Genomic DNA, 25891 nt, shown 5'->3' on the forward strand with positions numbered 1-25891 from the left:
GATTGCTCCTCACCCCGTCCATAAGATCGTTTTTGTGTGTGTGGAGGAGAAAGTGGTCCTATCACACTTACTTGGGGCGCTCCTCGCATTACGCTCGCCCCTGATGAGGACAACGTTCTGGGTTCTGTAACTAAAGAAATCTTCGAGCCACTCACAAATCTGTGAACCTATTCCATATGCTCCGACCTGCAGTGGGCACTGCGTCAAACGCTTTCCAGAAATCTAGGAATATGGAATCTCCCGGCAGCCCTTCATCCATGGAGCGGCAGTCATAGCACCGTGTAACGTCATTATTCGTCCAGTGTGTTAGCTGGAACACGGCTAGGAACAATTAGCGCTTCACGCTGCAATTCACACATCATGAATTCAGTCAACGGCACATGTGTTGGCAATTAGTATCATTTTGAGATATGTTTCATATCTTATGATTACACACTGGACTCGCACTCGGGAGGACGACGGTTCAATCCCGCGTCCGGCCATCCTGATTTAGGTTTTCCGTGATTTCCATAAATCACTCCAGGCAAATGCCGGGATGGTTCCTTTGAAAGGGCACAGCCGACTTCCTTCCCCGTCCTTCCCCAATCCGATGAGACCGATGACCTCGCTGTTTGGTCTCTTCCCCAAACAATCCAATCCAAATCATGATTACAATGTGGATCCCACACAAATTAAATGACCGTCTCTCTCCCATTTGAAACATAGCACCAGACGATTAGTGGCTGCAGTGGCGAGATGTGACTTTTGTACTTCGAATTTCAGCAGCTATTATCTTTACTGGCTACTTCCTGAGTGCAATGCTATACCTTTTCTCAGTGCATTTTTCACCCTATTTTTCTGCTACAGTAATGGAGGACCACTTCTTGTTCAGGATATGGAAATCATCTTGATTTCACAACAGATATTTTTCTACCTTGAATTGCCGAACAGTGTTCAGCGTAGTGGAGTCGTATTCGGGAGGACGACGGTTCAAATCCGCGTCCGACCGTCCTGATTCAGGTTTTCGTGATAGCCTCCACCCTTGATAATTATACGAGATCTTCCTCCGCCTCTAAGGACCTTCTTGTAGACGGGAGTTAAGGCCTAATATTCCTTTTTTGTTCTTCCTTGAATTGCCTATGGGACTAATATCACGTAAATAATATCACTTGCAAAGTGATCTTACAATACTCTGCAGAGGCCAATCTCAGTTACTTTTATTATCTGTCAGTGTTGAACACTACGAATTATAAAATACAAATGGTAGACAAATAGATCCTCTGACTCAAACGCAGCTCACATCCTCCCAAGAAGCAAGCAACACGTTTTCTTTTCAGTAACTAGCGTCAGATTTGGAAGAGTGCACTCTATAGGGCAGAGGTCTTAGGTAAATACACTGCCGGAAAAAAGGCTACATCCTCAACGACAAGGTTATTTTATTGACAAGCTACATAACTAGTAGTCGATCATTGTAGGGGTATTTCATAACAATTTTAGACCAAATAAAATACACATATCACAGTAATGTGCGCTCAGACAGTCGCATCAGTACATATTGTACCCCCTCAGGCGGCAACGCAGGTGGACTCTCTCAAGCAAACGGTCTTAAAGGTGGCGAATGGCACCCTGTTATAGACTATCCCTAGATCTTTCGCCTTTTAATGCAATTCGGCAGGCACTTGAGAATGAAGAAGTTCCCTCTGCACCATGTCCCATACGTGGTCAAATGGCGAGAGAATTTCGCTACCTTGTTATCGAGAGCAGTTCTTGTACACCACGAAGAGCACGTTGCCTCGCAACAACCGAATGTGGTCGTTCACTACCCTGCTGAAAAAGCACATACGTTTACCGTCGAAGAACCGGCTGTAGTAGAGGGATAACTGTGCAGGGTAGCGGATTTTGGTTACCTTTCCCTGCAGAAACATCAAATGTGAGCACGAGTTGTAACATATGGCCCCTACACCATGAAGCCTGGGAGGGGAGCTGTGTGTGGTGGGTGCTTGTACTCTGGAATAGGCACCTCACCAGCTCTATGCCGTACACGTATATGTCCATCACTCGCATACAGACACTGAAGATAACAGAGCGCCATTTCCCACTCCGGTCAACTCTTTCATATCACCAGATCAACCATACTTGGCGGTGTCGTGGTGTCAGCGGGAACCTGACCAGAGGGGCTGCAAGCGCACGGTTCCCAATGTCCCTGATGATCAGCAAGTGTAACTTGTATCTGGATTTCTTCCCTGGATGATGTTCGGTCAGACACCGCTGCTGGCACAATCTGTCGATCTTGACGTGCGTCTGTACTATGCGGACGTCCAGAATCTGGTCTACAGGAGTCGGAATGTTCCCCTCCACTTTTAAAAGCAGAGAAACACCATCGATATATTGCGCCCAACGTGTGCAGAAATGTACTGATACAGCCGTCCAGAAGCCCACAATGGGACCCCGTTCAAATTGCTGAAGTTGTTCAGCATGAGTACGTACTTGTTGTATGGGGTAGAGTTGTAACGTAAATGAATGTTCCACACATTGTTCACCTCTAAACTCAGCACGGGCACTACCTACAGAGTCAAAATAGAGAGTGCACTGACAGTTCTCCTGAACGTTACCTGATCGCCGATGACCATGATGATCGTGTCAAATGACTCACTAACACTAGAACCCCTCAGTATGAAAATATTATACACTGGTGCCACTGAACGCAATCCTTGAAAGTGTTGCACTTTATTTTTTTCAGAAGTGCACGTCAGATTGTTTGCAGCGTTGCGTTGTCTTGCAGTCAACACTGTCATTTAGTGGGACTGTGCTTCTACTTATTAACAGCTTCTCAAGCGGTACTGTGCTTTTTAGCCTGCCCATTGCAGGCGACATCCGCGAAAGGTATATTCAGGAGAAGAGCCGTCACTGCACAAGATGCCTCGACTTTGTTCCCACAGGCCTCGATGCACTGTTGTGGGCTGTTTCTTCTGGACCAGAGTCTCGTAGCAGAAGTTTGATATTCAAGCAATGTATGACTCATCTCATATCTTGCCGCCACCTTTTATTGTATGTACGGTGGTGCAACACCCGCCAGGAAAAAAGTTTTTCAGTTCGTGTTGTTCTCGTAACCACCCTGTAAGTTTTAACTAGAGCTGTGTCCACCAGGACATCTACCGACTTGAACTAGGCAATGCTTGCACTGCCTGTTGCAGACAAAGTGGGAGCAATAAGCGAGGTTGCTAACCAAGCTGAACGAGTTCCCCACTTCATAGGAATGATTTTCGCAGAATCTTCTTTCGGGCTGAGAGCTCCTGTTCGATGTTAACACCGCAGTTTTGTGTGTTAGAGGACGACTCATAATAAAGGTAAAGAAGTGTTCAATGGCCCATTCCTGTACACCATAGGAACATGATCAGTCGTCTCTTGTCTTCTAATTTGGAATAGATACACCTGCGTCTTTGGAAGATTCTGCAGTAATCAGTTCTTCTAGTAATAAGATGCTGTATCATTATGTTACTCAGCAAGTAGTATTTCAAATGGTCTAAAAATTCCTCAAGCTGAACTGCTGATGCCAATTCGTTTCTGATGAGAGGTGGTCCTGGCTGGTGGTTTGTGTGGATATTGAATGACTTCGACAAAAGGATTCTAGGTTGCGGGTGCTCATTTCTTTGACGACGATATGATATTCGACAAAGACTGACTATTCTTCAAGGGAGTATCAGTGATGCTCGTCAAACAACGAGTGCTTAACGATGTTACACGGCCTGAACAACAGCCACTGCTGTGCTCTTCGCCGTACGTCACCGTGGTGTGATCTTCAGTCCCTCGAATGCACCCTTATATGCTCGCACAGACTGATACCTGCGAAGTACAGATCGTTCCAGATTATAAATCTACCTTTTCTGAAATACGGAGACCTTCCACTTTCCTTTGCAGACACTTGTAGCCGAAACATTTCTACATCAACATCTACATCTACATCTGTAAACCACTGTGAAGTGCATGGCAGACGATATGTCCCATTATACAGTATATTAGGGATTTTCCCCGTTCCTTTCACTTATGGCTCGCGGGCAAAATGATTGTTTAAACGCCTCTGTGCGAGCTGTAATTAATCTTATCTTTTCCTCTTAATCCCTACAGGAGCGATACGCTTGGAGTAATAGCATATTCCTAGAGTCATTTAAAACCGCTTCTGGAAATTTTTTAAGTAGGCTTTCTGTGCATAGTTTAGGTCTATCTTCAAGAGTCTGCCAGTTCAGTTCTTCAGTATCTCTGTGACCATCTTTGACGGATCAAACAAACCTGTGACCACTCGTGCTGCACTTCTCCTTATAAATCAAAATCCCTTGTCAGTCCTATTTGATACGAGTCCTACACATATTTATGCAGCTTCTTTCAGACAGAACTTCATTATAGATAACTGCATCATCTGCAAAAAATCTGAGCTTACTATTAACATTGTCCGCAAGGTCATTAATATGCAGCATGAACAGCAAGGGTCACAACACACTTCCCTGGGGTACAACCAAAGTTACTTCTTCTTCTGTCGATGACTCGCAATCCAAGATAACTTGCTGCGTCCTTCCTATCAAAAATTATTTCCAATATCTTATTTTCGTACGAATGACGTAGCTACGATACAAGTCTCTTGTTTTAGGTACAGAGAGGTCTTTACCTGGTTTTCGAAGGGCTATCATTTGACAGTTTTTCCACATCATGGGTCTTTAAATAAATGATGAAAAATTCTTTTCAGGACCACAGCTAAAGATTGTGTACATTAACACAGAACGAATATATCTCTGTAAGAATATTTTGTAGCAATGAATTTCAGAGCTGAATTAAAGAAGCGTGACTGCATGTAAAATGTCTCCCTTATGCAATCCGTTAATTTAAAGAACTTATCAGGTATGGAAGTACGAAACCGGAATTTGGTTGCAATAATAACACGTCTGCTGTTTGATAGTGATAAACAATATTTTGTTCAAAATTATCTCTGTTCTTCTCTTGATGCCAACCAGTCAGCGAACCATTTTCGTAAATTTTCATACGAATTGAAGCGTTGTTCAGTAACAGCTTGTCCCACTGGAGCAAATATTTGATAATCTGACGGAGCCAGGTCTGCAGAATAAGCCGCATGCCCGGGTATTTCCCAATTGAACGCCTCGATAGTTTACCTGACCCGCTTTGCTATGTGTGATGGGGCGTTATCATGGAGGAATATGACTTTGTGTTGCCTTTTTCCATATTCCGGTCGTTTTTCAGCTAATGCTCGATTTAAATCGATCATTTGCTGTTGGTAGGGATCAGTGATAACGGTTTCAGCAGGTTTTAGCAGCTCATAGTAGATAACAGGCTTCTGATCCCACCAAAGGCAGAGCACTGGCTGCATTGTCTTCTTTGCAAAGCGATTTGGTCTTGCAGTGGATGTCGATAATTTGCCTGGATTTAGCCATGATTTAGGACGCTTAGGATTTTCAAAATATACCCATTTTTCATCACCTGTCACTATTCGATAGAGAAACGACTTTGCTTTGTATCTGACGAGCAGAATTCACAACTACTCTTTCGATTTGCTTGCTGTCTTTCATTCAATCTTTGCGGAACCCATTACCCCACTTTCTGCCCCTTTCTCATAGCTTTCAACCGAAGAGAAGTGGCTTTCTGCGTCACATTCAATTGTTCTTCGAGTTCCTGTTGAGTTGGAGTATCATCTCCGTCCAATAAGGCCTGCAATTCGTTGTCTTCAAACTTTTTCGGTACTTTCCTGCGCTCGTCGCATCTCATTTCAAAATCACCACTTTTGAATTTTTTGAACCACTGGAAACACTGTGTTTTCTCAAGAGCATGTTCGCCGAAAGCTTCGACAAGCATTCGATGCGATTCTGCAGCAATTTTCTTCAAATGATAACAAAAAAACCAATGCTGTCCGCAAATGATAGTTCGTAGGCATTAACTCGACATGTTTACGAGTTTGAAAGAGGTACCGATGTATGGAACTTGGGTTGTTGCTCTGTGTCGACATTCGTCGTCAGGCGTTACAGGAAGCAGATGGCTCTCTCTGCAAACGTCGTCTTACGGGCCCTACACTGACGGCTAGCACAATCTATAAGGAAATTCCGATTTCATGATGGTCGAAGTAGAGAAGATATAAAATGTAGACTGGCAATGGCAAGGAAAGCGTTTCTGAAGAAGAGAAATTTGTTAACATCGAGTATAGATTTAAGTGTCAGGAAGTCGTTTCTGAAAGTAATTGTATGGAGTGTAGCCATGTATGGAAGTGAAACATGGACGATAAATAGTTTGGACAAGAAGAGAATAGAAGCTTTCGAAATGTGGTGCTAGAGAAGAATGCTGAAGATTAGATGGGTAGATCACATAACTAATGATGAAGTATTGAATAGAATTGGGGAGAAGAGGAGTATGTGGCACAACTTGACAAAAAGAAGGGACTGGTTAGTAGCACATATTCTGAGACATCAAGCGATCACAAATTTAGCATTGGAGGGTAGCTTGGAGGGTAAAAATCGTAGAGGGAGACCAAGAGATGAATACACTAAGCAGATGCAGAAGGATGTAGGTTGCAGTAAGTACTGGGAGATGAAGAAGCTTGCGCAGGATAGGGCAGCATGGAGAGCTGCATCAAACCAGTCTCAGGACTGAAGACCACAACAACAACAACACTTTCATACCTGGTATCGTTGCTCTGGAAACAGTACAGAACACATTTTCTCTTCTTTTTCTTCATTTTTGGAAACACTGTAAAGTTTGAAACCTAAACAGTTGTTCGTGTGATCATTATAACTCTGCGTGATATATTACATGATTAAATGACGACTGTTTCTTGCTTCATAAATATGTCCAGTTGCTGAAAAATTAGACGCCGAGGGACATATTGGGTCAAAAACGAAAACAGATCTTCATATCATCTAATTTGGAATCTAGATTGAAAAGAATTATGAGTCAGTATAGGAATGTACTTAATACTCACAGTATCGACTCCGACGAGAAGCATATCCAGCGCCAGGATGGCAGCCACTTTCGGATCTGACGTCTTCTCCAGTATTTTCTCGATAATGGACTTCTCCGCATCGGCCCTGTCTTCACAGCCAGGCGTGTCCCTTATCCTCTCTATAGCCTCGTTTATGTATTTCAGACACACACTGAAATGTAAAGGGAAAGAGTTATAAAACGACGTGACAGACACAGACACACGCACAATATGACAGCTGCTGATACACAGATGAGCCAAAATTTTATGATCACTACCTGAAAGACCTGAGTCGAAACAAGGCCCCGGGACTAGACAACATTCCATTGGAACTACTGACGTCCTTGGGAGAGACAGTCCTGACAAAACTCTACCATTTGGTGAGCAAGATGTACGACACCGGCGAAACGGCCTCAGACTTCAAGAAGAATATAATAATTCCAATCCCAAAGAAAGCAGGTGTTGACAGATGTGAAAATTACCGAACTATCAGTTTAATAAGTCACAGCTGCAAAATACTAACACGAATTCTTTACAGACGAATGGAAAAACTGGTAGAAGCCGACCTCGGAGAAGATCAGTTTGGATTCCGTAGAAATGTTGGGACACATGATGCAATACTAACCCTACGACTTATCTTAGAAGAAAGATTAAGGAAGGGCAAACCTACGTTTTTAGCATTTGTAGACTTAGAGAAACCTTTTGACAATGTTGACTGGAATACTCTCTTTCAAATTCTGAAGGTGGCAGGGGTAAAATACAGGGAGCGAAAGGCTATTTACAATTTGTACAGAAACCAGATGGCAGTTATAAGAGTCGAGGAGCACGAAAGGGAAGCAATGGTTGGGATGGGAGTGAGACATGGTTGTAGCCTCTCGCCGATGTTATTCAATCTGTATATTGAGCAAGCGGTAAAGCAAACAACAGAAAAATTCGGAGTAGGTATTAAAATCCATGGAGAAGAAATAAAAACGTTGAGGTTCGCCGATGACATTGTAATTCTGTCAGAGACAGCAAAGGACTTGGAAGAGCAGTTGAACGGAATGGACAGTGTCTTGAAAGGAGGATATAAGATGAACATCGACAAAAGAAAAACGAGGAAAATGGAATGTAGACGAATTAAGTCGGGTGATGCTGAGGGAATTAGATTAGGAAATGAGACACTTAAAGTAGTAAAGGAGTTTTGCTATTTGGGGAGCAAAATAACTGATGATGGTCGAAGTAGAGAGGATATAAAATGTAGACTGGCAATGGCAAGGAAAGCGTTTCTGAAGAAGAGAAATTTGTTAATATCGAGTATAGATTTAAGTGTCAGGAAGTCATTTCTGAAAGTAATTGTATGGAGTGTAGCCATGTATGGAAGTGAAACATGGACGATAAATAGTTTGGACAAGAAGAGAATAGAAGCTTTCGAAATGTGGTGCTACTGAAGAATGCTCAAGACAAAATGTCTAGATCACATAACTAATGAGTAGGTATCGAATGGATTTCGGGAGAAGAGCAGTTTGTGGCACAACTTGACATGAAGAAGGGACCGGTTGGTAGGACATGTTCTGATGCATCAAGGGATCACAAATTTAGCAATTGAGGGCAGCGTGGAGGGTAAAAATCGTAGAAGGAGACCAAGAGATGAATACACTAAGCAGATTTAGAAGGATGTAGGTTGCAGTAGGTACTGGGATATGAAGAAGCTTGCACAGGATAGAGTAGCATGGAGGGCTCCATCAAACCAGCCTCAGGACTGAAGAAAACAACAACAACAACAACCTATCACGAGCATGAATGCACTTGGTAACGCTGCGGCCACTTAACGCGCATAGGAAACGATAAAAGTGGAACGGAGACGAATGGTAATCATTCTTGGGACGATATGGGATGCTAATGGGGAGATCCACTGACATAAGCGACTACGACTAAGTGCCAACTGCTACGGCCCTTCGAAAGAACATCACGGAAACGGCGAAACTGGTCAGTCATTCGTGCGCTACTGCTGCGAACATGAATGGAAAGTAGTTGAAGGACTACGAAACCACGAGCAGGTGACGAGCTGATGGACGTCCACGACTGACCAGAGAATATGGGGATCGGAGGTTTGTCTACTTTATAAACCAGGATAGATGGCGATCTGTGGCAGATGGATGATAGATGTGAAGCTCTAGTGTATCTGAGCACACTGTTTTGGGTTTATTATTAAACATAGGGCTTTGCAGCAGACGAACCGTACACGTCTCCATGTCGAACCAACAACATCGTCAACTACAGCTGAAGTGGCATTGTCGAGATTGCGCCGTGGTCCTACGAAACGTGTCAACTTCTCGTCCCGAATCACGTTTCTTGCTACGACAGGCCGTAGGTCGTATCCAGACATGCCATCATCAATGTGAATGGCTGCTCGAAATCAAGCACATCGTCACGGATGCAGGCCGGTGGGGACAGTATTGTATAATGGGGGAAATTCACCTGGGCTTCCATGAGGCCTGTGCTGGTAATGAAAGGCGCCTTAACAACTGTGGTTTGCGTTAACATTGTTGTGGACCACCTGCGTCCCTTCATGCTTGAGGTCTTATGGCATCTTCCATCAGGATAACTCTCGACGTCCCAAGACCAGAATCATGTTACAGAGATTTGGGGAGCATGAGAGTCAGCTCAAGTCGTTGTATTCGTCAACTAACTGACATGATCTGGGACGCTATCGGATATCAGCTCTGTGCCCACAGACCACCAGCCCGTAAATTACAGGAACTGCGTGACCCGTGTGTAGACATCTTGCGCCAAATACGTCCACAGCCACATCAAGCACCTGTCACGTTCCAAAGGCGGTCTACTGTGGACGAGGTCACAATGTCTTTGCTCGTCAGTGTATCAGTAAATCCATTACAGACGTACAACTGATCATCCTGTCGACTTAGGTCAGTGTGAGTGTTGCATCACCCAAGGCATGACTTCCCATGTGACTGGAGGACACTGACCGAGCCGAACTTCAGAGGGCGTGTCACCAGCAGAGAGCGACGCAAGACCAGCAGTGTCGGATACCACGGAGATGATTCAGCCGTATGGCGGATCGCTTCCAAACATTGAAACTGGATCAGCATTCGTAGCTTTGATCGCTGTACCTAAAGATCACGTCCGTGTGCATTTAGCATCACAATGAAATTAAAGAACAACGTAGAATCATTCTTATGGTCGTACACAGAGTGTCCCAGGAGGTCAATATTCAAAAATACGCAGGAACGGTTATTTGAAGCAAAAACTCCGTATAGGCGTAAGCCCTATTCGTAAACTCTTCCGAGCTAGAATACATTTAAGGTGTATGAATGGCAACATGCAGATACGAGTGTTCACTCATTTTAGGATAGTGAATCATGATACAGAATTACTTGCACTGTTTTAGAAATTCATTTCTTGAAGACCTTGAGAGCGTTCCCTTGGCCACGCGGGCTGCAATGTTCTTCCAGCATAATGGATCCCTTCCACATTTTACCAGACGTGTGAGGGAACATCTCAACCGCACTTACCCTGTTAGCTGGATTGGTTGCGGAAATGCAATTAAATGGCCACCGAGATCTCCTGACCTTACGGCATTAGAGTTATTTTTATGAGGTTGGATGAAGTCTGAGGTGTACAAATGAAAGAAGAAACCGCGAGATGTGCAGCTTGGTCGCATAATGGTCGGTGCTACCCTCGTTACGGAATGTGTAGAGGTACTCATATAAGCAACACAGCTTGTTCTTCCAATCAGTTGTCGGTGAGATATTCGCAGATTTATTGTGAACTATTTAACAGTTATAATGTGACGTGTACGATATTATTAGATGTATGTGTTAAAATACGTATTTTCCAATTGATACTTTGTAAAACGCATGATGTAATGTTTAGTAACTGTTGTACGTATGTAAACATGACATTGCATAGAATAATACAGAAAATAAATAATCGTGTACTTTAAACGTGTTTTATCACGGAAACGATTCGGAATAGGGCATATGTCCGTAGGTGAAGTTTTTTGCTTTAAATGATCGTTTCTGTCATATCCCGGAACACTGACCATTCCTCCTGGGACACACTGTATAGCGGGACACGTGTTTAATATTTGAAAAACAACCTTAATTCGAACAGCATCATTGCTTCAGGGTAACCATTTTTAATCACCGACGATTGGAGACAGAGAATAAAATTCAAGTACGATTTGCTAGCACAACAACCAGTGAAGTGAATAACACAAGCTCTTGAAGGTGACTGTTGAGAAGCTGAATAGTTACTGAAACGTTTACTTCAAAGGTACACATGGAAATATTTTCCAGAAATTAGAACTCCAGAAAAGGACCGACAATATTATCTACTGAGGAGATTGTACTGTTACGCATCAAGGTCGTAAGGGAACAGCGGAGAGAAAATTTTTCTAAGTTGCAACAGCCCGACATTGTTCAAGCACACGGACGTATCAACACGAGCCAGCCACTAGGAGTAAACATTTCGACATCGTTGGTCAGTCACCAAGAATGTGCCTCAGCACAAAAATGTACGACAAATAAAGATCAACCTACCTCCGTTATTCTCGTAACATTACGTAGAAGCACTAGATAGGACGTAGCAATAGCTGTGAAGGTTTTTATGAAGCAGTTATGACACTGAAACAAATTGACAGCAGAGCTGAAGACCACTCATGATGAGTGAGACCGATTCAGTCATTATAAATGACATCGTGCAGTAAAACCGCTCCTCGACACCATAAATTCTCCACACTGCTAGCCTACAGCAGTCTATCAGTGAGCTTGATGACATTCATGTCTTTCAGCATTCTCCGAATATTATATTTTAACATCTTGTGTGAGATTGTTCCAATATTGGTCATGCTCTTCCTGTCTCTGACGAACAACGACACGTAGAAAAAGATAACAATGAATCAGCATCCGGTACAAAATCCGCCACTGATGGGTAGTCCACGAGTCTACCAACACCATTCCAGTGCAGGGCACCAACTGCTCTGAAACTTCAGCATCATTCAGGACAGGCAGCCTATGAGACAGGTGGACCAGGATGAGCATTCAACATGACATGGCAACATTTGACATCACGGGCCATCTGATGGGACAACATGGGCAGTGACGTGAGAAGGGCAGAGCACTCTCAGGACGGCATGTGAACTAAACACACTCGCGCCGCTACCAATGTCTTATCCGAACTCCATAGCAGACCGGCAGAAGGGAAGCACCTTCCGAATGAACCGGCAGGCAACCCGTCACATTCCGAGTCAGTTGACAGCGCCCAGAGTTGATGCAGCAATCTTAGGCAGGCCTGAGTCTGCCTATAGATTCAAAAGATTCCATCCGGCTTATGAAGCCACCAGGCACCACGGAAGACGCGGCTACAAGATGTATTCTGAGGAACAAAAGAAATAAGATTTGATTTTTATAACTTTGAACATAGCTGCTAAGGTTCAGTGACCGTGTCAGAATTATATTAGAATAAATAAGCCCTCGGTCACAAACATTAAGCCAAAATTGACCAGGTTTCGACGCTCATATTTGCGTCGAAACCTGGTCAATTTTGACTCAATGTTTGTGACCGAGGGCTTATTTGTTCTAAAATAACATTTGATTTTGTTTTATTGCCTGGGATGATGTGAAACGCGTTCGTCGGCCTCCATCCTGACAAAACAGTAAGGGTTTACAGCCCGGGAGTGGGCGACCCTACAGCACTATTCTTGGATTATTCCATGTCATGGTCATTCCTACAGGCAGCAATACACGTAAATTCGCTGCATGGTCGGTATGAACTTTTTAACGCAGAAACTACACTGAAGCACCAAAGAAAGTGGCATAGGCATGCCTCGTATTCAGATATAGAATATGTAAACAGAATACGGCGCTGCCGTCGGCCACGCCTATGTAAGACTACAAGTGTCTGGCGCAGTTGTTAGATCGGTTACTGCTGCTACAATGGAACGTTATCAAGCTTTAACTGAATTTGAACGTGGTGTTATAGTGGGCGCACGAGCGATGGGGCACAGCTTCTCCGAGGTAGCGATGAAGTGGGGATTTTCCAGTACGACCATTTCACGAGTGTACCGTGAATATCAGGAATTCGGTAAAACACGCTGCGGTCGGAAAAAGATACTGCAAGAACGCGACCAAAGATGACTGGTGAGAATAGTTCAACGTGACAGAAGCGCAACCCGCAAATTGCTGTAGATTTCAATGCTGGGCCATCAACAAGTATCATCGTCCGAACCATTCATCCAAACATCATCGATGTGGGCTTTCGGAGCCGAAGGCCCACTCGTCTACACTTGTTGAATGCACGGCACAAAGCTTTACGCCTCGCCTAGGCCCGTCAGCACCGACATTGGACTATTGATGACTGGAAACATGTTGCCCGGTGGGACGAGTCTCGTTTCAAATTGTACCGAGCGTATGGGCGTGTGCGGGTATGGAGACAACCTCATGAATCCACGGACCCTCCTTGTCAGCAGGGGACTGTTCAAGCTGGTAGAGGCTCTGTAATGGTGTGGGGCTTGTGCAGTTGGAGTGGTTGGGATCCCTGAAACGTCTAGATACGACTCTGACAGGTGAAACGTACGTAAGCATCCTGTCTGATCATCTACATCGATTCATGTGTATCGCGCATTCTGACGGACTTGGAAAATTCCAGCAGGATAATTCGACACCCCAGCGTCCGGAATTGCTGCAGAGTGGCTCCAAGAACATTGTTCTGCGTTTAAACACTTCCACTGGTGACCAAACTCCCCAGACATGAATATTATTCAGCAAATCTGGGATGTCTTGCTGCGTGCTGTTCAGAATAGATCTTCACTCCCTCCTGCTCTTATGAATTTATGGACAGCCCTGCAGGATTAATGACGTCAATTCCCTCCAACACTACTTCAGAGAATAGTCGAGTCCATGCCACGTCGTGCTGAGGCACTTCTGCGTGGTTGCGGTGGCCCGCACGATATTAAGCAGGACTACCAGTTTCTTAGCCTCTTCTATGAATTAGATTGTGAGGGTATATCCCTATAAGAATGGCCGCAAAATGTAAAAAGTAAACACAGCTAGGAGAGAGCGTCTTGTTGTGTTGGAGAATGGGTGTGACTGGGCAGGAATGTATATTTTAACAGCCAAAGGAGGGGTGGAGGCCATACTGGAGCTGAGCTTGTAGGAGCCAAACAAGTATCGCCGTGTCACCAATAGATGGCGGCACCTTTGAGTCTCCGTGATTGGTGGACATTGTGGGTATAAGAAATGACACGTCCTCAGAACAGCGAGCAGGTAAACTTATGTTTGGCGTGTATTCGGGAAAAATCCACGGGTTAAAACCTTCGACGAGAAACGTAAAGAAGGAAACCGACGCTACTGAACTGAGTGGCCAACATAAATATTAAATTTGACTAAATTCAATAAAAATTAAACTCGACTACTTACAAAGAAGACAGCAGCATTATTATAAAGACAAAAATAAGACAAGTACATGGATGAAAACGAGCCCTCGATCGGAAAGGTAATTCTTATGTTATTTAATACCAAAGTTTTTGTAACAGAGATGAGATTTGAAATCAATATCTTAACAACACCTTGTGCGATTTTTTCAAAGTGGGTACAAATAGGGCTCATCGAACGCTATCATAATATCGTAACAGATTTCTTATAAGCGTCACATAGTTTAAATTACTGACTAGAATGTGCGTTCTGAGCGTAAAAACCTGAATTGTTACCGAATTATTAACAGAACATTGAATGGAGCGGAATCATTATGAACTAAGTTCAAAATATTGATGTATAAATGTATTTAGCTTGGTTTTTATTTATTAGCGACAAAACAGCGTAAACAGCGCTTTCCATAACAAAATCACTATTACTGAACAAAACATATGACCTGAAAAAACAACAATAATGCAAGACTGAAATAGTTTGCATGTAAACATGCATAACACACACACACACACACACACACACACACACACACACAGCAAAAATTAACAATTCTTACACACACACACACAGCAAAAATTAACAATTCTTAATTATGTTCAGGGAGCCGAAAGTGTGTAAACTTGATTCGTGGCAACCCTAGAGCGTGAATAGCTGGCACCCCTCTTGCGCCTGGTCAGTGGGTCAGCTGGACGTATTGGGATTTTGAGAACTAGGAGAAGTGACACATATATATGCCGAGCCGAGCAGGTGAAGTCTCGATAGTATCCGAAATTTTTCAAGTACTGAAGTGGGGACTTGTGATATTCACGCGTGACGATAGCGAACACTTCGAAGGTTTGTGAATTTAGAGTAATTCGCACCTGGCGAACTATAGTCCGATTAAAATTACTTGATACATGACGTCTCTCACTTGTAACTACGTTGTTCCCACATCCGCTGCTGGTTACCGCTCAACATACAAACACGGCTGGTCACTTTATAAATGCTGTTCATGCAACGTTGGAAATGGCCATAGCGAGTTGTGTCGGAAATGCAAGGTGCTCAGTCGACAGCTGATTTTAAGCGAGCAATGACTGAACCGCACCATACGACACGTTTTCTAGGACTGCATCGAAACTCCTCTTCCAAGCTAACCACAACCTCGTGATGATGTGCAATGCATCCGAGAAAACGGCGGTCTACAATATGCGGCAGAACTAAAATCACTATCGCTTTGTTCACGTCGATTAAAGCTAACCTCTACAAGCAAACTGAAGACAGAAAAAATTCAGTTTCAGCGCTAAAAGCAAACTGTTATTTCTCACTATCATTGGTTACCTGAAACCATCCACACACTGGCTGTACGAGCTGCCGCTATAACCAACATATGGGCACTCCTTGTTGGCACTTGGCTGCAGATTACACGCCCCATAGGGAAATTACAAATGTAAAAGGGTGACAGCAAGGGAAATAAGAGCAGATGAGAAAGTCAGTATGATGATGAAAATGACACGCCAAAGAATTAGAAATAAAAATATTACATTTAAACCTATTAATTGCCTAAAAAATAATAATCAAACTCATTTGATTGGAGTTAGAAATGAAAAAAAAATTCGAAAACCAGTTTGAAAAATACAATCTTCTACAGGGCAGGTTATATCCTAACCTTTGTTAAGTTAAATTACACCCTTCAAACATTTGGCTTCACGCAATATCGTGTGAAGCTTATCTAATGTAAGCCGATGTCTGTGATTGTGATAACTGTACGTGACGCTGAATCGTGTCCTGTGTGGAAGTATGCAGTTTTGTTTGGTTTATGCTGTGTATGAAACGTGTGTGTTTGATCACTGTTGTTCCGTGTTTGTGTGTGTGTGTGTGTGTGTTGTTTTTGGCATGGTTACCATCTATGATGAAGTATGAAATAAAAGTAGCAGACTCATGAGTCAGGATCCAAACACATCTAGGAGGAATGCTGGACAAGGAACTGGAAGTGAACAGACCAACTTCTGCGGCAGCTTCACAACTGTGAACGGTTCGGGCTTAACGTTGAGCCGTCCGATTGGATCAAACCAGCTGCAACGTGTTAAGTGTCAACCATCAACTAATTTTAAACATACTATAGTGTGAACTCTGTAACTCTACTGCGATTATTTATGAGTGAACTGATAAATAGTTTGCGGTTGTGGGACTTTAATTTAAAACGTACGCCGAATGAACTTTGGTTTATTTTAATGGTTTACGGGAACGTTAACGTGAGATTCTGCCCTGGTTCAACTTAAGCTCTCGAACCGTCATACACTACTGACCATTAAAATTGCTACATCACGAAGATAACGTGCTACAGACGCGAAATTTAACCGACAGGAAGAAGATGCTGTGATATGCAAATGATTAGCTTTTTAGAGCATTCACACAATGTTGGCGCCGGTGGCGACACCTACAACGTGCTGACATGAGGAAAGTTTCCAACCGATTTCTCACACAAAAACAGCAGCTGTTGCTTGGTGAAACATTGTTGTGATGCCTCGTGTAAACCGCGATTGCGGTTTATCGTATCGCTTCATTGCTGCTCGCGTTAGTCGAGATCCAATGACTGTTAGCAGAATATGGAATCGGTGGGTTCAGGAGGGTAATACGGAACAGCGTGCTGGATCCCAGCGGCCTCGTATCACTAACAGTCGAGATGACAAGCATCGTATCCGCATGGCTGTAGCGGATCGAGCAGCTACGTCTCGTTCGCTGAGTCAACAGATGGGGACGTTTGCAAGACAACAACCATCTGCACGAACAGTTAGACGATGTTTACAGCAGAATGGACTATCAGCTCGGAGACCATGGCTGCGGTTATCCTTGATGCTGCATCACAGACAGGAGCGCCTGCGATGGTGTACTCAACGACGAACCGTGTGCACGAATCTCAAAACGTCATTTTTTCGGATGAATCCAGGTTCTGTTTACAGCATCATGATGATCGCATCCGTGTTTGGCGACATCGCGGTGAATGCACATTGGAAGCATGTATTCGTCATCGCCATACTGGCGTATCACCCGGCGTGATAGTATGGGGTGCCATTGGTTAGACGTGTCGGTCACCTCGTGTTTGCGTTGATAGCACTTTTAACAGTGTACGTTACATTTCAAATGTGTTACGATCCGTGGCTCTACCCTTCATTCGATCCCTGCGAAACCCTACATTTCAGCAGGATAATACACGACTGCATGTTGCAGGTCCTGAACGGGCCTTTCTGGATACAGAAAATGTTCGACTGCTGCCCTGGCAGCACATTCTCCAGATCTCTCACCAATTGAAAACGTCTGGCAATGGTGGCCAATCAACTGGCTCGTCACAATACGCCAGTCACTACTCTTGATGAACTGTGGTATCGTGTTGAAGCTGCATGGGCAGCTGTACCTGTACACGCCATCCAAGCTCTGTTTGACTCAATGCCCAGGCGGATCAAGACCGTTATTACGGCCAGAGGTGGTTGTTCTGGGTACTGATTTCTCAGGATCTATGCACCCAAATTGCGTGAAAATGTAATCACATGTCAGTTCTAGTATAATATATTTGTCCAATGAATACCCTTTCGTCATCTGCATTTCTTCTTGGTGTAGCAATTTTAATGGCCAGTAGTGTACTTCAGTTGAGTAATAAATGAACAATAAGGTGTTACACTGACGCGCGGTACTGACCGTGTGAAGGTGTCGAGGGCGGCGATGTAGCGGTTGAAGGCGGGCGTGGCGACGACCCTCCAGAGGGGCAGCCGCAGCTCGACGTGCGCCACCAGCGGGAAGAAGTCCTTGATGGCGGCCAGGATGGCGCGCGGCTCCTCGCGGCTCGCCGCGTCCGCAGACAGGCAGCCCAGCCGGCGGTCCAGCGCCACGCGCGCCACCGCTGCGCGCACACACTTCACCTGATTACTCAGCCACACTTCATTGTACGCAGATGTGACAAAAGTTATGGCTCTGAGCACTATGCGACTTAACTTCTGAGGTCATCAGACGCCTAGAACTTAGAACTAATTAAACCTAACTAACCTAATGACATCAGACACATCCATGCCCGAGGCGGGATTCGCACCTGCGACCGTAGCGGTCGCTCAGTTCCAGACTGTAGCGCCTAGAACCCTACGGCCAATGCGGCCGGCTAAAAAAGTTATGGGATACCCCCTAATATCGTGTAGGACCACCTTTTGCCCAACGTAACTGGACGTGGCATGGACTCAACAACTCGTTGGAAGTGCCCTGCAGGAATATTGAGCCATGTTGCCTCTACAGCCATCCATAACATCGAATGTGCTGTCGGTGCAGAATTTTATGCACGAATTGACCTCCCGATTATGTCCTATAAATATTCGATATGATTCACGTAGGACGATCTGGGTTGCCAAATCGTTCACCCGAACTGTTCAGAAAATTCTTCAAACCGATCGAGATCAACTGTGACCCGGTGACATGGCGCATTGTCATCCACAAAAATTACATCGTTATTCGGGAACACGAAGCCTATGAATGGGTGCAAATGGTTTCCAAGCAGTTGAATATAATCATTTACAGTCAATGATCGGTTCAGTTGGACCAGAGGATTCAGTCCATTTCATCTAAACACCACTCAAACTGAAAGTTCCTGGCAGATTAAAACTGTGTGTCGGACTGAGATTCGAACTCGGGACCTTTGCCCTTCGCGGGCAAGTGCTCTACCTACTGAGCTACCCAAGCACGCCCCCTCCTCACAGCTTTATTTCTGCCAGTACCTCGTCTCCTACCTTCCAAACTTTACTGAAGCTGGAAACCATGCAGAACCAGCACTCCTGAAGGAAAGGATATTGCGGAGACAAGTTTGGAAGGTAGGAGACGAGATACTGGCAGAAGTAAAGCTGTGAGGACGGGACGTGAGTCGTGCTTGGGTAGCTCAGTTGGTAGAGCACTTGCCCGCGAAAGGCAAAGGTCCCGAGTTCGAGTCTCGGTCCGGCATACAGTTTTAATCTGCCAGGAAGTTTCATATCAGCACACACTCCGCTGCAGAGTGAAAATCTCATTCTGACCACTCACACTATTATGAAGCCTCCACAGCTTGCACATTGTCTTGCTGACAACTCTGGTCCATGGCTATGTTTTGTCTACGCCACACTCGAACCCTGGTATCTGCTCTTACCAAGCGAAATCGAGACTTATCTGCCTAGGCCACGGTTTTGCAGTTGTCTAGAGTCAAGTCGATTACGCCACTAGCCCAGGAGAGACGCTGCAGGCGATTTCGTGCTGCCAGCAAAGGCACTCGCGTCAGCTGTCTGCGGCCATATTCCATTAACGCCAAAATTCGCCACACGGTCCTAACGGATACGTTCGCCGTACATTCCACATTGATTTCTGCGGTAATTTCAACCAGTGTTGCTTGTCCGTTAGTACTGACAACTCCACTAAAAGCGCTGCTCTCGGGGCTTAAGTGAAGACCGTCTGCCTCTGCGTTGTCTGTAATTTTGCATTCTAGGCAAACTCTTGACACTGTAGATCCCGGAATAAAGAATTCCTTAATGATTTCCGAAATGGAACGCCCCATGTGTCTAGCTCCAACCACCATTCCGCGTTCAAAGTGAGTCAGTTCCCGTAGTGCAGACATAATCATGTCGGAAACCTTTTCACATGAATCACCTGAATATAAATAATAGACCCGCCAATGCACTGGTCTTTTATACACTGTGTACGCTATACCACCGCCATGTGCATATCGGTATCCCGTGGCTTTTGTCACCTCAGCGTATAGTAATGCAAAAACTTAGCGTGGGGCATCGCGGCAAATGAGGGTTGGGTTGTTTTGGGGGAGGAGACCAGACAGCGAAGTCATCGGTCTCATCGGATTAGGGCAGGACGGGGAAGGAAGTCGGCCGTGTCCTTTGAAAGGAACCATCCCGGCATTTGCCTGGAGCGATTTAGGGAAATCACGGAAAACCTAAATCAGGATGGCCGGACGCAGGATTGAACCGTCGTCCTCCCGAATGCGAGTCCAGTGTCTAACCCCTGCGCCACCTCGCTCGGCAAATGAGGACGACTGTACCTGTTTGTCAGGAAACCTCCAGCTCACGATATTATTCGCTCTTGTGGGGTCACAAGAAGATGAGCACTTTGCAAAAATGAAACTGTCAAATCGTGCCGCAATTGTAGTGTATATTTAAATGAAAAAAATATTTACAGAGTTTCATACATAATTATATTACATGTTATGTTTCTTTCCTACCTAATATGATTACTTTATAGATCATAATTTGCAAAACCAACTCTCATTATCAAGTTCATAAACACTGATTAGCGAGACCTTTTTATTTTGATTATTTCTGTTCCATAGTAGTGTACGACCTTACGTGCCAATGGGTCGTTGTTGGCGTGCTTAAAAACCTCCTTTCAGAACTGACAACTACAAATTACTGTTACAGCTGTTACCTGTATGATATTTACACCAGAGTTATATAACTTTGTGACAAGGAAGGAACTGAGCATATAAGGGTTAAACACAAACCACATTACAAATTGCACATGCTACACACACATTGTGACATCAGGACTATGATGACAACCCTGACTTTTCATTACATTCTTTGTGTACTCCTATGTGTCTGTCTGAAAAAGCGGGTCAATTTGCCTCCATAATGAAGTAGGTGTTGAACTCAGGAAGATGGAAGGAGGTCAGCATCTTCCATAACAGGTCTTGAGCAGTAACAGATAGATTCTATTCTGAAACTATAATATGGTATGACACAGCCATATTTTTTTAAAGTTTTACCAGCTCTATCTTTTTTTATCAACCACTAATTCATAATAATCAAATCATTCTTTACTGTAGAGCACTCAATATTTAAGTGAGCTATATTGTAATTGCCTTCTTAAACACAATTTTTTATTTTTTTTATCGTGCAGTCGCAATTCTTTTTTGTGTACTGGCTACTGGTTTCGATACCAAGTAGCATTAACAGGGCATCCTATAAACAAAACATTTCAGTACATGGTCAAAATCATAATTTACTTATCATCTGTGATAGCAAGCGCATGTCGCAGAGTGCAGCCTTGAAATACGGACAGCCCCTTGTCCCTGGCATACACTAGTCATGTTCGCTTTCCAAGTAGCTGTGTCATACACGAAAAGTAAAAGCCAATGCTACGCTTTAAACAGGTCTAAATTGCAGCTAGCAGTGATAAGAGTGCCCTGTATGTATAGAATTTCTTTTTTCTTCCTGAAAAAGAGTTACAATGTAAAAGACGTTTAAAAAGCAATAATAATACTCTCCTGGAAATGGAAAAAAGAACACATTGACACCAGTGTGTCAGACCCACCATACTTGCTCCGGACACTGCGAGAGGGCTGTACAAGCAATGATCACACGCACGGCACAGCGGACACACCAGGAACCGCGGTGTTGGCCGTCGAATGACGCTAGCTGCGCAGCATTTATGCACCGCCGCCTTCAGTGTCAGCCAGTTTGCCGTGGCATACGGAGCTCCATTGCAGTCTCTAACACTGGTAGCATGCCGCGACAGCGTGGACGTGAACCGTATGTGCAGTTCACGGACTTTGAGCGAGGCCGTATAGTGGGCATGCGGGAGGCCGGGTGGACGTACCGCCGAATTGCTCAACACGTGGGGCGTGAGGTCTCCACAGTACATCGATGTTGTCGCCAGTGGTCGGCGGAAGGTGCACGTGCCCGTCGACCTGGGACCGGACCGCAGCGACGCACGGATGCACGCCAAGACCGTAGGATCCTAGGCAGTGCCGTGGGGGACTGCACCGCCACTTCCCAGCAAATTAGGGACACTGTTGCTCCTGGGGTATCGGCGAGGACCATTCGCAACCGTCTCCATGAAGCTGGGCTACGGTCCCGCACACCGTTAGGCCGTCTTCCGCTCACGCCCCAACATCGTGCAGCCCGCCTCCAGTGGTGTCGCGACAGGCGTGAATGGAGGGACGAATGGAGACGTGTCGTCTTCAGCGATGAGAGTCGCTTCTGCCTTGGTGCCAATGATGGTCGTATGCGTGTTTGGCGCCGTGCAGGTGAGCGCCACAATCAGGACTGCATACGACCGAGGCACACAGGGCCTACACCCGGCATCATGGTGTGGGGAGCGATCTCCTACACTGGTCGTACACCTCTGGTGATCGTCGAGGGGACACTGAATAGTGCGCGGTGCATCCAAACCGTCATCGAACCCATCGTTCTACCATTCCTAGACCGGCAAGGCAACTTGCTGTTCCAACAGGACAATGCTCGTCCGCATGTATCCCGTGCCACCCAACGTGCTCTAGAAGTGTAAGTCAACTACCCTGGCCAGCAAGATCTCCGGATCTGCCCCCCATTGAGCATGTTTGGGACTGGATGAAGCGTCGTCTAACGCGGTCTGCACGTCCAGCACGAACGCTGGTCCAACTGAGGCGCCAGGTGGAAATGGCATGGCAAGCCGTTCCACAGGACTACATCCAGCATCTCTACGATCGTCTCCGTGGGAGAATAGCAGCCTGCATTGCTGCGAAAGGTGGATATACACTGTACTAGTCCCGACATTGTGCATGCTCTGTTGCCTGTGTCAATGTGCCTGTGGTTCTGTCAGTGTGATCATGTGATGTATCTGACCCCAGGAATGTGTCAATAAAGTTTCCCCTTCCTGGGACAATGAATTCACGGTGTTCTTATTTCAATTCCCAGGAGTGTAGTACACAATTTGAAATTTAAAAAAATCAGCAGTAAAAAAATGATTAACTGTCTCCGCTCTGATAAAATAAAAGACGCTTTTACATTCTGACTTTTTGTAGAAGAAGAAAAAAAACACTGCACATAGGGGGCATTCGTATCACTGCTATTTCTATTTTAAACTACAGGATTCGCCTTCACTTCGCGTATATGACATGCCCACTTGGCAAACGAGCATAAAGACTCTGCACCAGCGCTAAGGAGCGTCTATATTTTGATGCTGCACTTTGTTCCACGCGTTTGCTGTCGTAGATGTTCCGTAAATTATTATTTTAACTGTATACTGTAATGTTTTGAACATGCAGTGGCCTGATGATAATATTTGGTACAGAAATCGGTAGCCAATAGGCAAAACAAAAGTAAACGGCGACTGTATACTACAATAAATATCTTTCTGATTATTTTGGAAGCTGTTCGAAAGAGATTGTGACGGGAATATGCTTATTAAACATTTTGGTTTTAGTTTTCATTTCCTAGAGCAATTCATAATGTAGTTTACTTCTATGTTTACTAGAACATTTTTGCTTCCATTGTCATGTATTTTCACTCGTATTACTTCGCTATTAATTATGATTCGCTACTAGTTGCGATACATCCTGTATACGTAGGCTACACCTACTGGACCGTTTTTAAATTTGTTGCTCCACTTTTAGTAACCCTGTATATGTGTTTCAGAAGAGCATGTGTATCTGGTATTAGCGAATCAAAATGTTCTCTTAATTACAAACATGTATGCTAATACAAAATTTATTACTTTTGGTGTTATGTGTGTGTTTCGTTGCGTGTGTGTGTCCTTGCTACTTGCAGCTCCTCTTATCACCATTGTCTCTGGTGTTCATTCAGACTGCGATTCTTTTCGACTCTTCAAGATATTCGCTGGTTATCTACAGTAGGAGCCATTTCGCCTGCCTAAACGTGGTATATCAAGTAGGACGAATTTTACTTTACCTTACTATTCTCCATCTGCATATTAATAACATTTGATACTGTGCTATGAAATATTCAAATGATTACGTATATTCTTTTTGTCTCTAAGATCAGCATTTGGTCAGATGGTCTGGTAATTTACTACATCGCTAGTTTTCTAGAAAATGAAATGTATGTCACCATGTTTCGATTTGGCAACTTGTAGTGTAGCTCTTTAGGAGTTGTTTAGAATAGCAAAAATCTACAGTAATTAACAGAATTCAGTTCTGTTGTACTGATTACAAGAAAATAAACTAAAAATGTGAGATCAGGTGTAGAATTTTTGGTGTACTTACATTCCAGTGCCCAGGTATAAAGCTCATCAATGAAATCAGCTGGTAACTCCTGATTTTCATCCCTTATTTCATGTACCCTGCGAAAAGAAGAAACGAACAGTCGCAGAAATGACATGAACTGCAGCAAACGAGATTGTGCGCATTGTTTCCTGTGCTTATATCAAAAGAAGAAACACTATAATTTAATTATATAAAAACCGAATTCAGTTTAGAAATCCTAAACATCACCTTCTGAGTGTCTCCACAGCACTTATTAAAAGCGATGTGTTCACCGACACGCTGTAATACAATCACGCCTAAAGTACGTGTCACCGACCACGATATTTTAATTAATTCTGTCATGGGGTAGCCCACTGCCCATAATAAAACTTTATGCTAAGAGAAAGACGGGGTTAGGCAAAAAATAATGCAAATGATAACCAAGCCTGCAGGTTGCGCTGACCATTGCAAGTGTCGGTCACGGTCACATTTATGTTCTTTGTAGTTGGAAGTGTGTTATGTTGGAGCTAGATGAGTTCGAACGTGGGAAAATTGTTGGTGCTCGTATGGTGAATGCTTTCTTAACCAAAGGAGCCGAAGTGTTTGGTGTTTCACGAGGCACCATATCAAAGATGAATACCGCATACACGGAAAGTGGGAAAATCTCAACCACTAACAAGGGAACCTCCCCATCGCACCCCCCTCAGATTTAGTTATTAGTTGGCACAGTGGATAGGTCTTGAAAAACTGAACACAGATCGATCGAGAAAACAGGAAGAAGTCGTGTGGAACTATGAAAAAAATAAGCAAATTATACAAACTGAGTAGTCCATGCGCAAGATATGCAACATCAAGGATAGTGTGAGCTCAGGAGCGCCGTGGTCCGTGATGAGGAGTGCCGTGGTCCCGTGGTTAGCGTGAGCAGCTGCGAAACGTGAGGTCCTTCGTTCAAGTCTTCTCTCGAGTGAAAAGTTTACTTTCTTTTCCGAGGTCCTTGGTTCAAGTCTACCCTCAACTAGAAAGTTTAACTTTTAGCCGGCACGGTAGCTCAGCGTCTTCGGTCAGAGGATTTAGCTATCCTCTGTAATAAAAAACTGAGTGAACGTCCGCCCCGATCATATACAACGAACAAAATAGAACATAATGAGATCACCAAGAATTTAAAAAAAAAGTGGTTAGCGTGAGCAGCTGCGGACTGAGAGGTCCTTGGTTCAAGTCTTCCCTCGATTGAAAAGTTTAATTTTTTATTTTCTTCACTTTTTGGGAGTGATTATCACATGCACAAGAAAACCTAAATCGGGCTAGGTAGAAGAATCTTTTTACCCATTCGCCAAGTGTACAAGTTAGGTGGGTCGGCAACATAATCCTGTCATGTGACGCACATGCCGTCACCAGTGTCGTATAGAATATATCAGACGTGTTTTCCTGTGGAGGAATCGGTTGACCTATGACCTTACGATCAAATGTTTTCGGTTCGCATTGGAGAGGCACATCCTTTCGTCTACTAATTGCACGGTTTTACGGTGCGGTCGTAAAACACAGACACTAAACTTATTA

General features: G+C 44.3%; 1 protein-coding gene and 1 non-coding gene across 2 annotated transcripts in view; one reads left to right on the top strand and one right to left on the bottom strand.

Moving 5' to 3' along the window:
- Window positions 1-25891, bottom strand: part of LOC126275586 (probable cytochrome P450 49a1) — a 129123-nt gene that overhangs the window by 65163 nt on the left and 38069 nt on the right. Inside the window, exons 5-7 of the mRNA XM_049977213.1 lie at window positions 24356-24432; window positions 18055-18256; window positions 6953-7124 (exon numbers count right to left, since the gene is read on the bottom strand). Of these exons, the coding sequence (XP_049833170.1) occupies window positions 6953-7124; window positions 18055-18256; window positions 24356-24432 (451 nt within the window). The remainder of the gene's footprint in view (window positions 1-6952; window positions 7125-18054; window positions 18257-24355; window positions 24433-25891) is intronic.
- On the top strand, window positions 19262-19336 carry Trnas-cga (transfer RNA serine (anticodon CGA)). The gene has a single exon. It is a non-coding gene; the product is annotated as a tRNA-Ser (tRNA).

Source organism: Schistocerca gregaria, chromosome 1 (assembly GCF_023897955.1).
Source record: "Schistocerca gregaria isolate iqSchGreg1 chromosome 1, iqSchGreg1.2, whole genome shotgun sequence".
NCBI lineage: Eukaryota > Metazoa > Arthropoda > Insecta > Orthoptera > Acrididae > Schistocerca > Schistocerca gregaria.